Below are 14,811 nucleotides of genomic sequence, written 5' to 3' on the forward strand. Positions count from 1 at the left end.
GTCTACCTCGTTTCCTAGCAACAACGAGACATATTAGATTTTTTTGTATCTAGTCGGCTGGTTTGTTAGGCGCACATGTGGTGACGTAAATGCGTTCGCTTGTGTAATTTTTTTTTATAAAACACTAAGCAGAAACATTCATACTTCGGTGAAGGGGCTGCTTTTTATCAAGGTTATCAAGGAAGGATCCTAAAATGTTGTCTTCAATTGTTGCAAAAAGAGTGAGTTGTCCGGTTAATAACTATTTCGCGTGTGTTGGTTGAAATCTCACTTCTGATGCCACAGACTCTTGGCTAAGGTCATCCAAAAATATTCGAGTCAAATGTTAAAGACAAATTAACAAAAGTTGTATTTTGAAGCACGAGTCTGTGTTTCTAAAGATGCCACATCAAATATGTTTGTTGTTTAGTTGAACGTTTTCTGCTAGATTACTGTTGTACAACAGGACCGCTGTTGTTGACATTACACAATTCTAGTTTGCTTTTTTACTGCGTGGTTTTTGTTGTACATGTTGGTTCAGGCTCGATTCAAACCTAAACGTGAAATCAGATATCGTCTTTTAATCGTTTTTTTCTTTTTTTGCCTGTCAAATTCCAACAACTGGGAGTTGTTTTATTTCAATGCTATTTTTTCAGTAACGTCTAATTTATGCAGAAATCTCAATGCACTTTATAGTACAAATAAGTCAATTTAACATGCATTTCCAGAATCCAAATTAAAGTCAAGTCAATCTCACTTATTCAGTTGCATTCTAATAACATGGTGTAACATTCAGATTGACGTAGCCTACATATCGTTCAGTGCAAATCTAACTACAGCACTGTACCAGGTCTAACTATGTTGATCATGCTATAATGATAATTGATTAAAAAAATGCAAGGAGTGATTCACTTTGCAGTAGACTAAGCAGAGACCTTTGAATCAGCAACGTATCATATTCATGAGATGTTGAAAAAGCTTTTTCTGTATGTCAGTTGGTAACAGGAATGTGCCAGGCAGTTTGGAGACCAACCTTCACAGGGACAGTATCATCTCGAGGTTACAAAGGAGAGGCTCCTGATGACAACAAAGCTGACCTAATAGAGATTCCTCTGCCACCCTGGGTGGAGAAAAGAGATGAGCCCATTGACATCAAGAGACGACGGCTCCTTTATGAGAGTCGCAAGAGGGGGATGTTGGAGAACTGTATACTGCTCAGGTTGTTATATACTTTTTTGTTTGTTGTGTTGTTTGATTGGCCCTATTTTATTTTAAGTTTGTTTGTTTTGCTGTAATCTTTAAAGATTGATATATTACTGATTGTTTATGGTTTTATGTAACTGCCATTTAACATTGACAGTGTGAAAAAATTAAGAGTCTAATTGTATGCATTTGTTTAATTTTTAAGACAAGAAATGTGTTCTTGTGTCTCTTGCAGCCTTTTTGCAAAACGGTACCTGAACACAATGACTGTCAGCCAGTTGCAACAGTATGACAGATTGATTAATGAACCAAGCAATGACTGGGACATCTACTACTGGGCCACAGGTGAAACATTAGTTATATCTTATATTTATATTTTTATTTGAAAATAATTTTTCCCTTTATGACCTATGGAAATTGTAATCATAAAGATGTTGAAATATTATATTTAATTCAACAAATATTTGATAATTATTTTCTGAATTATAAATTACATTCTTGTTATACCAATTGTATTTTTGATCCCAATTTAGGTCAACTTATTTATGGAACTGAGTGAGATTCTGCCTCCTAATTATACCAAAAACTATTCTGACCAATCTACTGTTATTAGATATTATTTGAGTTATACTGTATGAGCACATTTCCTACAGACTTTTCAAAGAAGAGTGTGGAACGTCTCATGACAGACATCTCCATTGGGTAAATTACGAAAGTACACTGTAGTCCTCGGTAAAGTCTTAACTTCATTCTGAGACGGAAGCTGGACTCATTGTATGAAGTGTAGGACATTTTACAAGATCTGGAGATAGACAACTGAGTGAAAGAAGTGCAGCTCATGAAAATATACAGTTGCATTAGTGCTGCTTAAGATAGCAAGGATGATAATGATTTTGATTAACTCAGCTGTTTCTAAATCGTTTGTTTCTTTTTCTTTGTCACAATGCTCCCACCTCTCTTGGTGTACTTTAATATCCCAGGCTCTAAGAGATATTAGAGTCGGTGTGGACACACGCAGAGTCTCATACACTGTGTGGACAGTGATCACAGAGAAACTGTATTCAAGAGGCCAAATATATTATGTGCTTGTAAAATTTGCAGATGTGTCTCTTAAAGTATAACATCCTAGTAAATACTGCAACCAAGCACTCCTTTGCAATTGCAGTGTTACACATTTCTATTGCTGTCATCTTCTTTTATTTTTTTCCTTACAGAAGCCCAGCCGACACCTGAAGTGTACCAAGGGGAAGTTATGGAAATGTTGAAAGAATTCACAAAAAACAAAAACCATGAACAGAGATTGGATGCACCCAGCTTGGAGTATCTGGAAAAATAAACCCAGTGAGGTTTTTGAAAGTGCTTATTTAAACAGAGTTAAACTTAAAAAAAAAAAAAAGAAAAACTGAAGTGTAGTGAATAATGCTGGGAATACATTATTTCACTATTGATTAGTTTTCATCATATAATTTAATATTAAATGGGGTACTACACTCTGATCTGCTTTGTAGATGAGCATCAGTAGAAGATCAATTGAAGATGAGATGAACATCTGTAAATGAGACGGAGGATTCTCCTCATCGGCAGAATGAAATGGATCTGAATATATGTATTATAAGTACGATTTTTTTAAAAAGTGTATATTTAACCTGCTTTTTGTGTCAGATACCCATTAAAAATACAAAATATACATAATTATGATCTGACTCTGCCAGTTGATTATATTATTAAGTATTTAATGAACGTTTAGCTGCTCTTGTTGCGTGAATCGTGATAAGCTTCCTTCACTGCATGGGTGGATCATATGACAGGAGGGTGCCATGATTGACAGAATGCTCACTGGACGTGTTGCATAATGAAGGTTGTAACACCTGCAATGCCATTTCCGGACACCAGGTGACAGCAGATTACCCTGATATTTAGTTTTAGGCACCTACTGATCTTGGGTGAGAATGGATCTCCAAAAATAAATATTTCGGTGTCTTATTTCATAAAAACATGATAAAAATATTACTACATAATAAACAGAAATTTTACATTTGAATAATCCAAAGAACCTTGTTTATCATCTACAAGTACATCCTGTTCCTTTTATAGAAATAATGAAATAAAGTCACCCTATTAAATTTGTGGTCTGGTTTGTAAAATGCTGCGACAGACTGGCGACCTGTCCAGGGTGTACCCCGCCTCTCGCCCGGGACGCAGCTGGAGATAGGCACCAGCAACCCTCCCGACCCCATTAGGGAAGAAGGGTGTAAAGAAAATGGATGGATGGATGGTTTGTAAAATGTATAATAGGACCACAAGTTAAGCTAGACCTCTTACTCATTAAAACATACAACACAGGACATTATTCTATTACTCTGTTTTTCCTCCTTCACCACAAGATCAGCATGCATGGAGTACAGAGAATGTTTCTTGTCCTACTGTGTGTCATGTTGGCTCATTGGAACCATGTACTGATTGCAGAAGGGAGATGCCCTCTGGCCACAAGATGTGCACAGAATTTCAAAACAGATGACAAGCTGTCTTGTGCACATCCACAGAATTGTAATGTAGCATGATCCTAAGTCAAGGTGTTACAACCCGGTGTCAGTCTTTGGTTCATTTATATTTTATTGCTCAATCTTTTTGCAAAACAACATACAATGAATAGGACGACCTTCATTATTCAAGTTTTTTTTTTTCTCTCTCTCAGCCTCTCTTAAAATAGACCTGAGATGATGTCAGAAGGGTTCCCCTCTGTGTTTTATTTGCTCTTCAGCCATCTGTCTCTCAGTTAATCTTAGTCAGTGTTGGAAATTTACCAGTAGGTTTACCCTAAGTACATAATACCGAAGCAAATTGAGCCACTTTAAGGATCTGAAGTGATAAATTTTTCTTTTCCCTCTATGTGTTCTTTTATTCTACATCTGTTGCAAACTATTTGCTCAGGGGTTGCAGTGAACACAACTAATGTTAAGAGGAGAAAAGTTAGTCAACACTTTCAGACTTGACCATTTACATGATTTATGATTACATGCATGTTTTTATTTGAACTTCATACAAAACTAAAAATCTTAAAATATCGAAGCAACAATTTCTGCACCTGCAAAAACTGCACAAAATGTGCAGATTGTTTAGTCCTATTGCATATTTAAAGAGCATGTTTTGTCACATTTGAGAACCAAAATATTATGAATAATTTGAACAACTAATGAAAATTCAAAAACTACATAAAATTCAGGCTTTCATTTCATTGCTTTTAAGAGAAAATAGATAATTTTAAAGCAAATGTTTCTAACAGCAACAAAAACAACAACATTTTGAGTCAGCCCCACTAAAACAGAAGCAATTATAAATAGATGATGATGGCATCTTTAATTTTTTTGCTTTAATGCTCACTGATTTTAATACTTTGTCTTAACACCTTGTGATTCAGTTTCTTACAAATCTTACAAACCCTTGGCTGTGTTATGGTCTGATGAAACCAAATTTGAACTTTTTAGTTATAATCACAATATGTTTTGCACATAAACAACCCAATCGTTTTGGAACCAACACATAGTAGTGGCAGCATCCCACTCAGGATTTACTTTAGAACTGAGGATTTTGTCCAGGTGGATGAATTTATGAACTAGATGTCAGTCAAGATCTTCAGGTGTCTGCAAGAAAGCTGAAGATGAAAAGAGATTTCACTATAGTGCATCAGAGTGAGTCCAAGTTTACTTCCCCATCAAGAAAGCACGTCTATGACAGATAAATGTAGGTTTTGAAGAGCCTATCCAGAGGACAAAACTAAATAAATAATAAAAAAAAATAATAATAATAATGAGAGCACTGAACAAGTTTTATCGGATTTGGAGAACTTTTGCAAAGTAGATTGGAAAATATTAAAGTCAAGAAGTAGAATGCTAGAAAAGATCAAAAAGTGCTTCAGCAAAGTATAAATTTAAGAGTTTGGACACTTTTGCCACAAAGTTTAGAATTAATTTATTTTTTGTCATTTTATGGAGAAATTCAGCTACATCAGCAGCAAAGTTACAGACAAATGAAAACACACACAAAGCTTAGCAATGTGAAATTTAACAGTAAGGTCAAACATACAATGTAAGAAAACTAATACAGCTATGGAAAATAGCAGACGCAGATTCTCAGAAGATTAAAAAAACAATCCAAACTATATTATTAGTTTTTGTATTTTTTAATATTTTCCTATTAACATACATTTTTATAGTTGAGTTTTATGAGAAAGATTTAAATATTTGTGCAAAAATATTTTGAAATGATTTATTATAGTGTCGTTTTGCTTTATATCACAGAAACTTGGTCTTATTGTTAACACTTTAGAGCCACTGTACATGGGATGGTCACACATCTGAAACCTTTGTACTCATGACCGCCTTGTTTTTTATTTTGTTAAAAAAAAACATTAAATAGATCTAAATATAATTTGAACAACAACCATTTAAAAGGAAACTAGAGAAAATAGAAATGTCCTTAAAGAAGTCTACTTTGTAAGTGAGCCAGTCACATCCCTATTTTTAATAATTAAATGACAATAGTTGAACATCCTCCACATTGGTTATAAAAAAAAAAAAGAGACGAGGAAAAGGATTCCACCTTATGAGCCCACATGCAGGGGAGGCACAATTCTTGTCTTTCTTGCTCTGAGGCTTGTTTAGATGCTTATTCAAGTTTCCCACGCACACCCACTGTGCCTATCTGTGGCCCAGCGCTCCTGTCATCCTCTGCTGCTGCTTCCTGTGTTGTGACAGCTCTCAGTTTTATCCTCGGCGCTGCAGTCACCCTGGAATTTCAGACTTACATGCTTTCACCTTTTTTCACCACCAGCAGAATCCACGTCCCTTCATCTTCTTCTCCCAAGTCTGCTGTAGCTTTCTACGCTGATGATCACAGATCAAAATTGCTCTCAATAGCAAGAGGCATCAGACCAGATGAGTTGGTAAATTAAACACTTCCTGGCAATATACCAAGCAGCACTTTCTCCAAGATGATGTCTCACTTTGAAGTTGTATTGAAACTCAAAGTGTAGGAGGCAGAGAATGTTGTTTTCCTAATTAGATATGTGCAACAACTCAAAAGAGAGCGAACACACCACAGCTTTTGATGGAGAGAAAAATGAAAGCTAAATGTGATCAAATTTTTAATCTGTGGAAGACGTCTTGAGCATGTTGAGTTGAAATTTTTCTTACAGAATAGGACATTGGATGTAGTCAAGAGAGACACATGGAAACTAAGCAGGTATGAAAACATAATACCTGCTTAGTTTTGCATCAGAAAACAAGAAGTAGACTGGATATGTGTATAAATCAGCGGATAAGAAACACTTTGGAAAAGCTGGGTGCAAAGGTGCTAAATACGCACAGGCAATTAGGTTGCTTTGACACTCTGTCTGGCAATTCTCACTCCTCCTCTGTTCAGTAAAGACATTTTTCTTCAGAAGCTAAATGTAGGTGTTAACAACCTTATAAATCCAAGTTGCGTTCTAGCTGATAATAATAATAATAAACATTTTCAAAACTGTAGCAACTTATTAATTGTAATTCAATACTTTAGATTGCAGGTAGACATTTTGTTTTAATTTAATATATGTGTAGTTATATTAAGAAATTGAAATGCTCCGTACAGATACAACATTTCTGCACGTTTCTCCATGGCTCACTGGGCGAGTCGTGCTTTTCGGACTGTGGAAAGAAACCCGAGAGAGGACCCACTCAAGCACCGGGCGAACATGCAAACTTTCTTTAGCAGGTAAACATCAAATAATATTCCATTTGCAGATGTAAATCTGCTTGGAAAACAGTTATTACTACATTTAACTTGCTGTTGCTTGTTTTCTGAGGCTTGATTTTCACTTCAATTTATAACATCACTTTTACACAACTTACCATCTTTAAAGCTTCACCTGACTTCATAGTAGAACCACTCCAGTGAATCTTTATAATCAATGTCTTCTAGGAACTATTTAAAAAATGGCACTTATAAAAGAAATTTACATCAATACCAGACCAGAAGAATATTTGTTTTATATACACATTTATATTATTATTTACACTATACAGATTTCAAAAAAATAAATGGCTGATATTTAACATTGTGCACTTCACAGATGAGTAACTACAATGAGAAAGGGAAGTGAAAGAGAGGAGTTAGTGACACACAGATATCAACAACCCCAATAAATGTTTACTTTTCTTTTCTTCTTTTTTGTTTTACATACATGACACGTCACAATTATCTGTACATTATGTAAAAAAAAATGTTGCTGGTTAACCTCTCTTTGATTCCAGCAGTTCCTAAAGAGAATGCCCTAAAACAGAAACATGAGATTGTCCAGTAAACATTTTGGTGGGATTGACTGACCACAGAGTGTGTAGAAAGAAGAATTTTAGCTTGATTTCTAAAAAAAACCAAACCAATTATTATCATGATAAAACCATAAGACCCTGGTTTACTGCTACTGAACTAGATATTTCTATAAATGGTGTAAAAAGACATAATTATTTCTTTTTTCACTGAGAGACATTAACTAACCGATGGTTGTTTTAGATCAGCAGAGATTACCAAAACTATGTATCCTTTCTAAATACCAGAATAATGAGCATGATGCTTTTGTGAGAATTTTTAATAATTGATTTTAAGTTAGAAATGTTTATGTACCAAGACTACTAAGAATTTAAACAATTTGAAAAACGTCAGAAGACAATGTTATGGCTAAAAATGGTAAATTGGTAAATTTTACATCTAGACTCTGTAACATCAGAACAGTTAAAGACAGACTTATGGTAAGCCAGCACCCACCAGTTAAATTAACTATTCTAATAAATTAATTTATTTTGATCATATGGAGGCAAATCTGTGGCTGTGTTTCAAAGCAACTTGTGAAATTGACTGGTTTCTTGTGGGACATCAAGGAAAAATCAAAAGAAATAATGCAAAATATCTGGAATAGAAATGTGGAGTTCCATAAGTCTTGTTCATCGTTTGGTAAAATTCAAGATACCTGAAATTGCCAAATTCAATCATTTTAAAAATTATGAATAAGTATAATAAACACAATGGGAATGTCAAGCCATCACATAACCCAAAAGATGGGTTCTGTCTTCCAAAGATTTGGAGATTTATTTTGGAGCATAATCTTCTAACCAACCCACAACAAAACCAAAGGACATTATGAAGATGCTGCTTGAAGCTGCTGAAAGAGCATCATTATCCTTCTTGCATTGACTAAAAGGCCAATTAAAGAGAAAGAATCCATTAATCCAAAGAGAACATAGAAGTACAGCAAGAAGCCTACAAATGCACTCAATTACAGACAAAGACATCACTTTTGGGGAGATGTGTTGTGGTCTGATGAAAATGAAAGAAGTGTTTTGCCATGATGACCAATGTTACGTTTATTGGAAAACATGTTTCTGACTCTTGAGTAGTGTTTGAGGGTGAAGGGACTGGTGCATTGAATAAATTATTTAACATAATAATGAAAGAACAATGTGTGGACATATTATAGCAACACTACACAATGTTAGCAATAAAATTCAAGTTTCAATAAAAGTTATTTGAGACAGTAGTCTGTTTCTGATAACTGGACAGGATTTTTACTGTACCGTTTGTTATCTTTAATCTTGTTTTTGTACATATTTTTTAAACACTTTTTGATCTTTGTGTGGACCTACATACCTCAACTCTGCTTACATGTATTTCCCCAATGTAAGACAATAAAGGATATTTCTATTCTATTCTATTCTATTCTATTCTATTCTATTCTATTCTATTCTATTCTATTCTATTCTATTCTATTCTATTCTATACTGTCTTGGTAATGATTCTAGTCTTACAGTCAAATTACTCATGAAGTTACTTAAGGAAAACAAAGTAAGTTTTTCAGAGTGGCAGTCGCAAAGTCCCGATCTCACTCCAACAGAAAATCTGTAAGGAGAGTTATAAAGATGTGTGAGCAACGTGGCCTACAAACCTGACCCGGTTATATCAGGAGGAATGGCTTAAAATTTTAGCAAACTGCTGTGAACAGTTTGTGAATGGAAGTCCAAAATATTTTAGCCAAGTTAACCAGATAAAAAACCCCCCAAATATAACAAATACTATGAAAATGGACGAAAACTTCTGAAGCTAAAGAAAGTAAAACAATAAATATTTTAAAAATTCTTTCACCATTTTTAGATTTGGTAAATGGAACTCTTTTGATAATCCTAATAGACCTAAAACACAGTGAGAAGAAAAAGTTATGTCTTTTTTGTGCAGTGCATGTAGATATCTGGTTTCCGCCATGTCTTCACTCGATATTTAAACAGCGTAGACTAAAGTGACATCCTCATAACCTTTGAATTTGAATGACTTTTCATCAGTATTTAAAATAATCTCCTGCTCAACACACAAGAACTTCAAACACAGCTTTTATTGCTGCTTACCTCAGGAGGCTCAACACTCTGCTATGGACTGAGACTTAGTTAACATCAATGATGATTCTGATTATCTCCCATTTCACCCTTTTTGAAACGCCCTCCCCCCTTCCTGACAGAGTGAGCGCATATGGTGAAGAGCAGGGTGTGGCAGAGTTTACAAGGCACACACAGCACACTCTGTGCCAGGAAGCATGTGTGCACAATGGGGGCATTTTGGTGGAGCGCCAGCTGAGATGTGAAGGAGATGCCATTTGAGTGAGATAGAATCAGATAGTAAGGACACTGGACATCCAGGGCAGGATGCTGGAAGCTGCTTTGGTCTAAACAAAAACTTGACAGTCAGATTAAGGATGTTTAATCTCAAGACTTTAGGCTTCTTTTCAAGAGTTTTAACCCTCAAGCCAAACCAGACACAATGAAATAACCCTGCTGTGAAGAGAGGTTTGCTCCAGCATTGTCGTCAACAAGTGCAGTGATGCTTACAAAAACTGACAATCTTTAAGAAAACCGAAACAACAACACTTGTCTTTGTACATCTGAATCTATACAGGATTAAAAAACAGTAAACAATGCCGATCAGCATCAAAATGGCAAACTCTAGCTCATTGTAGATGCACACAGAGTAAAAAGTCCAAATACCAGCACGCGCACAAAGTGCAGACACACATACACACCTCCAGAAGACAAACACAAACTGTGGAATGTAAAAGTACTCCCCTCAGGTTTTATTAGTCTCATTTGTTTTCATTCATGTGATCAATACATGTCTAAGTGGGATGTGATGGAGGTCATTCTCAGGCAGTAAAACAAACACTCAGGAAGCTGACCTGTACTTCAATCCGACCCCATCCCAACATAAATTCAGCTTTAAGTCTAGGCACTGCAGTTCTCAGTGCTTGACAAGCACAGTGTGGTTTTAATTTACCGGAATGTGTAGTTACGTCACAATTTACTCTCTGTCCATTTTCTTCTTATTTCTTTTGTTTTAGTTCAGATAAATTTACAAAACAAGTCAAGTAAACGGCAAAAGTACAGGTTTACTTTGATTCTTTCTTTTGACTGCATCTCTGCAGATCTCAAAGATCTTATGTTAAAATGGAGAACTTCAGTTCAACATCAGCAGTAAAGAACAAAAAAAGGACATTGAGTCAATTTTCCCTGTCAGGAACAAATTTTTATTCCATTGGATTGATTCAATAATTCATTTTGAGTCATTTTTTGAATTTTAGCATCAACTTTCCTGAGATTATGAACTAACTTTCTTGCATGATTATTTTATGACCTGTATACTTCTTCTGTTGCCATTTCAATTTAGAATATTACTTACTTCATCCCTTTGTGTATTTGTTGCTTTACACTGGCAGTGTTTTTGTATTTAAATGCAATGTACATAAATAAAGACATTTTATCACACTAAGGCTCTTTTATTTATTTATTTTTTTTAAATTTACCACTTAAAAAAATACCTTGTTAAAAAAAAATATTTGATTTCTGCCATTATTTGTTTCAACGTTATACCTAAAGTATCCACTGACAAGCAAACAAAAATTCCCATACGCTTTATGTTTTGCGCTCTTTACTAAGACTTCTCTGACATTATTATGATGTGATACTGAAATGATTTAGACCATTGCAATAATATTTTTCAGCAGATCATATCAGGCACTAGAGCATTTTACCATTAACTGAAACCATACTAAAGATGTATAAACAGCCTTTAAATAAATTTGTTTTTTATTGCAGTGACTGAATTTAATGCATTTTGTGCATTCAGTGGGGGAAAAAGTAACATTTTAGAAGAAACATGAAATAAAAAGTACACACCATCGTGACTCTTTCAGTCACTTTCCAACATTTGTGATTTGAGTTGTGATTTCTAGTGGGCAGAAAATGGTTACAGGAAAATACTGTAGTTACTCACCTAAATTTGCTCATACAGATAAGTAATGGCAATTATTCAAATGTTTGAACCAACGTTCAACCAATTGGAACTGTGACAAACATTTATTCTATTACCACTCATGGTTTGCAGGGTGGTTAAGAGAGGTTAAATAAATAAAAAAATTAAAAAAAACATGAGAACATTTTGGTGCTTCAATAAAACATCACTTTATTTCTGGTTTGTGGCACTAGTGGGCTCCAGGATGCCAAGGTCAGGAATTGAATCCCGGACGGCTAGTGTCCGAATAATGAGCCGAACACTCTACCCCTATAAAATGTGCCACTCCAAATATGAATTCACTTTAAGGCTTTTTACACATCTTTATCAGGTTGATGGGTGTTGCTAGTTTGTTTTAAACTACCAGTTGGAAATTACAAATAAACTTGATTTCTGTATGTGCATTCATAATTTGGGCTTCCTTCCAGAGAATTTAGAAATCATCAATTAGGTGATAATTTCTACTAATTCTACCTTTGCGATGATGAACATTTTGCGTACAACAATAGCTTTAATTTAGCAGTGCAGGTCTAAAATACCCCCTCATACATACACACATTTATCCACCCCATCGCACAGTTGGAAGAGACTTTTTGTTCTGGAAGAACAGTTGTTGAACCCACTCCCCCCACCCCCCTGCAATAAGAAAGAAAAATTAGGATAATCACTTTGCTCCTAAATTTGGTCCAGAAGGATTTCTTTTCTAAGAGAAAAATATTTTCCACACTCACCTTTTCTAACCAGTGTTAAATGTTCATGCTCATACCCCCTTTTTTTAATTGAAGAACATTATTTCAGACTACGGCACGTCACCCACATTACGCACAGACGACAAAAGGGTTTCAGCCAGGGGAGAATTATTACAGCAGTGGCAGTGAGGAGGGAAAGTGATAAAAGAAAACCTAAACAACAGAGTCCACTTCCAGTCCATTTGAGATTCACTCTGTCACTTCTTCTGTGCCGGATTCCTGATATTTTAGGCATTTTGAGGATATGGAGGATCAGAGACAAAAATGGGAGGAGTGAAGACATTTGACGGGAGGTGGTGCATGGATCCCTCAGGTCACACCCGTTCAAACACAGTCCCTCTTGCTGCCGCAGAGGATGATTTGACTATCAGTTTGATTCATTTTTGGTTGGTAGTTTGTATCCATGGGCAGCAAGAGCCACTGCTCTGATGTTAGACTCTAGGACTGGCCGATATGATGGAAGAAGAGATTGAGAGATCTCGGGAAATAAATGGTATAGAAAGAGGGCACAAAGGAGCTAAGACATCAAAGACATTTTAAAGTTCAGACGAACCAATGTGAAGGAGTCAGGTGGCAATCAGAACTTGACAAGAGGGTGCAATTTTAGGGCTGATTCACAAGGACTGAGGGCGAGGAATATCAAAGAGGCCTGAGAACAAAGAGGTGATACATGGTCCACAGCCCAACACTGCATTTAGAGGAAAAGGGATGTGTGCTGAGAGGCTCACATTGACTTCTCAGAGGAGCAGGTTGGGGGGAGGGGTACGGGCCTTGGTGTTTGACTGGTAACACTTTAGGCTGTTTGGCTGCTGGGCCCCTCAGGCTTTGAGAGAGTGCCACTGGGCCACGGTGTTACGAGGATGACTTATCATGTCTTTCCAGTGTTTTACCTCTGCGGGGCCACTCTTCCATGAAAGATAAATCTGGGAAACAAGAAGAATTAATACCTACTTTATTATCACAAAAATATAAAAATATAAAAATTGGTGTTAGTAATAAAAGAGCAATCTCAAAACCAGTTGAACATTTGGTTAAGACCGTTTTTTTTTTTTTAAAAACCTCCTTTGGGGGAGCCCTTTATTACAACTCCTGCAAATCTAAAAAGCTGATTTTGTCATGATGGATCTTTGGATAAGACTTAATGAGAATAAATTTTCTCTAAATTTTCACTCTTCTATTTAAAGCTTATTACCGAGTATGCCTACTAAAGTAGGGAAAGTACTATAATTGCTGGATGTTTGAAGATAATGTATGTCGTTAAGATTAGTTAGGACATATACCACCTGCAGTGACAATGGATATAATTGGTACCACTCCTCCAAGCTGTGCAGACAGAGTTTATTCTGTCTTTGTGTGAAGGAATAGAGCTTGTCTTTGGTGTATTTCCAACATGTTGCATAAATTCCTTTTATTTCAGGTGTCACTTCATTGCTTTTATTAAAAATAAAGGAATAACATCGAAATCAATGCACTTTAATGCTTTTCTAAGCACTTCTTTTCTCATTTACTCTATTGGCATAGAAATGCCTAAATGTTTATTACAGCAACTGTCCGCACATTTAAATAAAACATTTGGTTCTAACTTAAGAGTTTTCCTCATATTTCCACATGACATAAAGAGAAGGAGATGTGCTCATTCCAGTAGGGGTCAGTAGAGACTGGTTAATTCATCACATGCTAATGGTCTGTCAGAATCAGAGAAACACAGAGGAAAAGAAGAAGAGGCAGGAAGAGGCGTGAAAGCAAGAGGAAGGAGATACCTTTCCAATGACATCATTGCGACTGAGTCTGTCCTTGTCCATGACGGTGATAATTATGGTGGTCTCCCTCAACACGTGGGCCGGCACGTCAAAGGGAAAGGACTCGTTAAAAACAGGGTTCAGGCAGCGTTTCATTACCACCGTCTTCTTCTTCTCCACACGTTTGTCTTTATGCATCAACCACACTTTTACATATGGGTCTAAGAAACAGAAAACATGCCACGTTTACAATGGCGGCCCAAGGTTTCTGATGAATCATATTTTGTTCCTTTTTCCAAACAGAACAACAAAAAAAAAATATTTCCATTTGGAAGCAGTGACTCTGAAGAAGTGCATGCATAAATGAGAATAACAGACAAAGAAGCATTGATACCAGAAGTGCCTCCAATGTCCATGGCTTTGAGGTTGCGTGCTTTGATGATGCTCACAGTGATGGTGTTGGCTGTGGGATTATAGCACAGGGACACTAGGAGATCCCCTCGACTTCCCTGTAAAAAATAGAACATCATACAACAGCATGAAATTGTTTACTTTTTATCCTTTTTTTTCATTTCTCTCCCCTTTGTTCCTGCTGTGCATTCCTGTTCCTGTTTCAGGCTGTCTGTGTAGTCTCCGTCTACCTGTCAGCCTCTCCATATTTTCCTCCCTCCCCTTTCCAGTCGTTATGCTGCCACATCTCCCCCGGGAGCATCACAGCAGCCAGAAATGACATCACACATTCTACCCCATCTTCTTCCTCTGTCCTTTTTTCTTCACCT

At 36.1% G+C, this 14,811-nt stretch overlaps 2 protein-coding genes across 5 annotated transcripts in view; one reads left to right on the forward strand and one right to left on the reverse strand.

Annotated features, from left to right (window-relative positions):
- Positions 1–71: 71 nt before the first annotated feature.
- Positions 72–2,874, forward strand: sdhaf2 (succinate dehydrogenase complex assembly factor 2). 2 transcript variants are annotated; one of them, XM_044100220.1, is made up of 5 exons: positions 74–221; positions 975–1,198; positions 1,418–1,527; positions 2,397–2,523; positions 2,691–2,874. In XM_044100220.1, exons 1-4 carry the CDS (start codon positions 195–197, stop codon positions 2,516–2,518), a joined length of 483 nt encoding a protein of 160 aa, XP_043956155.1. In that variant the 5' UTR covers positions 74–194; the 3' UTR covers positions 2,519–2,523; positions 2,691–2,874. The 2 variants fall into 2 exon arrangements, with proteins under 2 accessions (XP_043956147.1, XP_043956155.1); XM_044100212.1 differs by having other exon boundaries at positions 72–221; positions 2,397–2,874.
- A 6,367-nt stretch (positions 2,875–9,241) lies between these two features.
- syt7b (synaptotagmin VIIb) overlaps positions 9,242–14,811 on the reverse strand; it is a 100,672-nt gene continuing 95,102 nt past the window's right edge. For all 3 annotated transcript variants that reach the window (XM_044100285.1, XM_044100270.1, XM_044100277.1), the window contains 3 exons: positions 14,427–14,541; positions 14,054–14,253; positions 9,242–13,216 (listed from right to left, as the gene is read on the reverse strand). In XM_044100285.1, coding sequence (XP_043956220.1) covers positions 13,112–13,216; positions 14,054–14,253; positions 14,427–14,541 — 420 coding nt within the window. In that variant the 3' untranslated portion in view covers positions 9,242–13,111. The remainder of the gene's footprint in view (positions 13,217–14,053; positions 14,254–14,426; positions 14,542–14,811) is intronic.

This window comes from Gambusia affinis, linkage group LG02 (genome assembly GCF_019740435.1).
Source record: "Gambusia affinis linkage group LG02, SWU_Gaff_1.0, whole genome shotgun sequence".
NCBI classification, from domain to species: domain Eukaryota; kingdom Metazoa; phylum Chordata; class Actinopteri; order Cyprinodontiformes; family Poeciliidae; genus Gambusia; species Gambusia affinis.

Bases quoted from the DNA above. Each gene is read 5' to 3' on its own strand.
- sdhaf2 (XM_044100212.1), top strand. From the start codon at position 195: ATGTTGTCTTCAATTGTTGCAAAAAGA. The intron at 1,199-1,417 runs GTTGTTATATAC...TGTCTCTTGCAG, and splicing joins GAGAACTGTATACTGCTCAG to CCTTTTTGCAAAACGGTACC. The intron at 1,528-2,396 runs GTGAAACATTAG...TTTTCCTTACAG, and splicing joins CATCTACTACTGGGCCACAG to AAGCCCAGCCGACACCTGAA.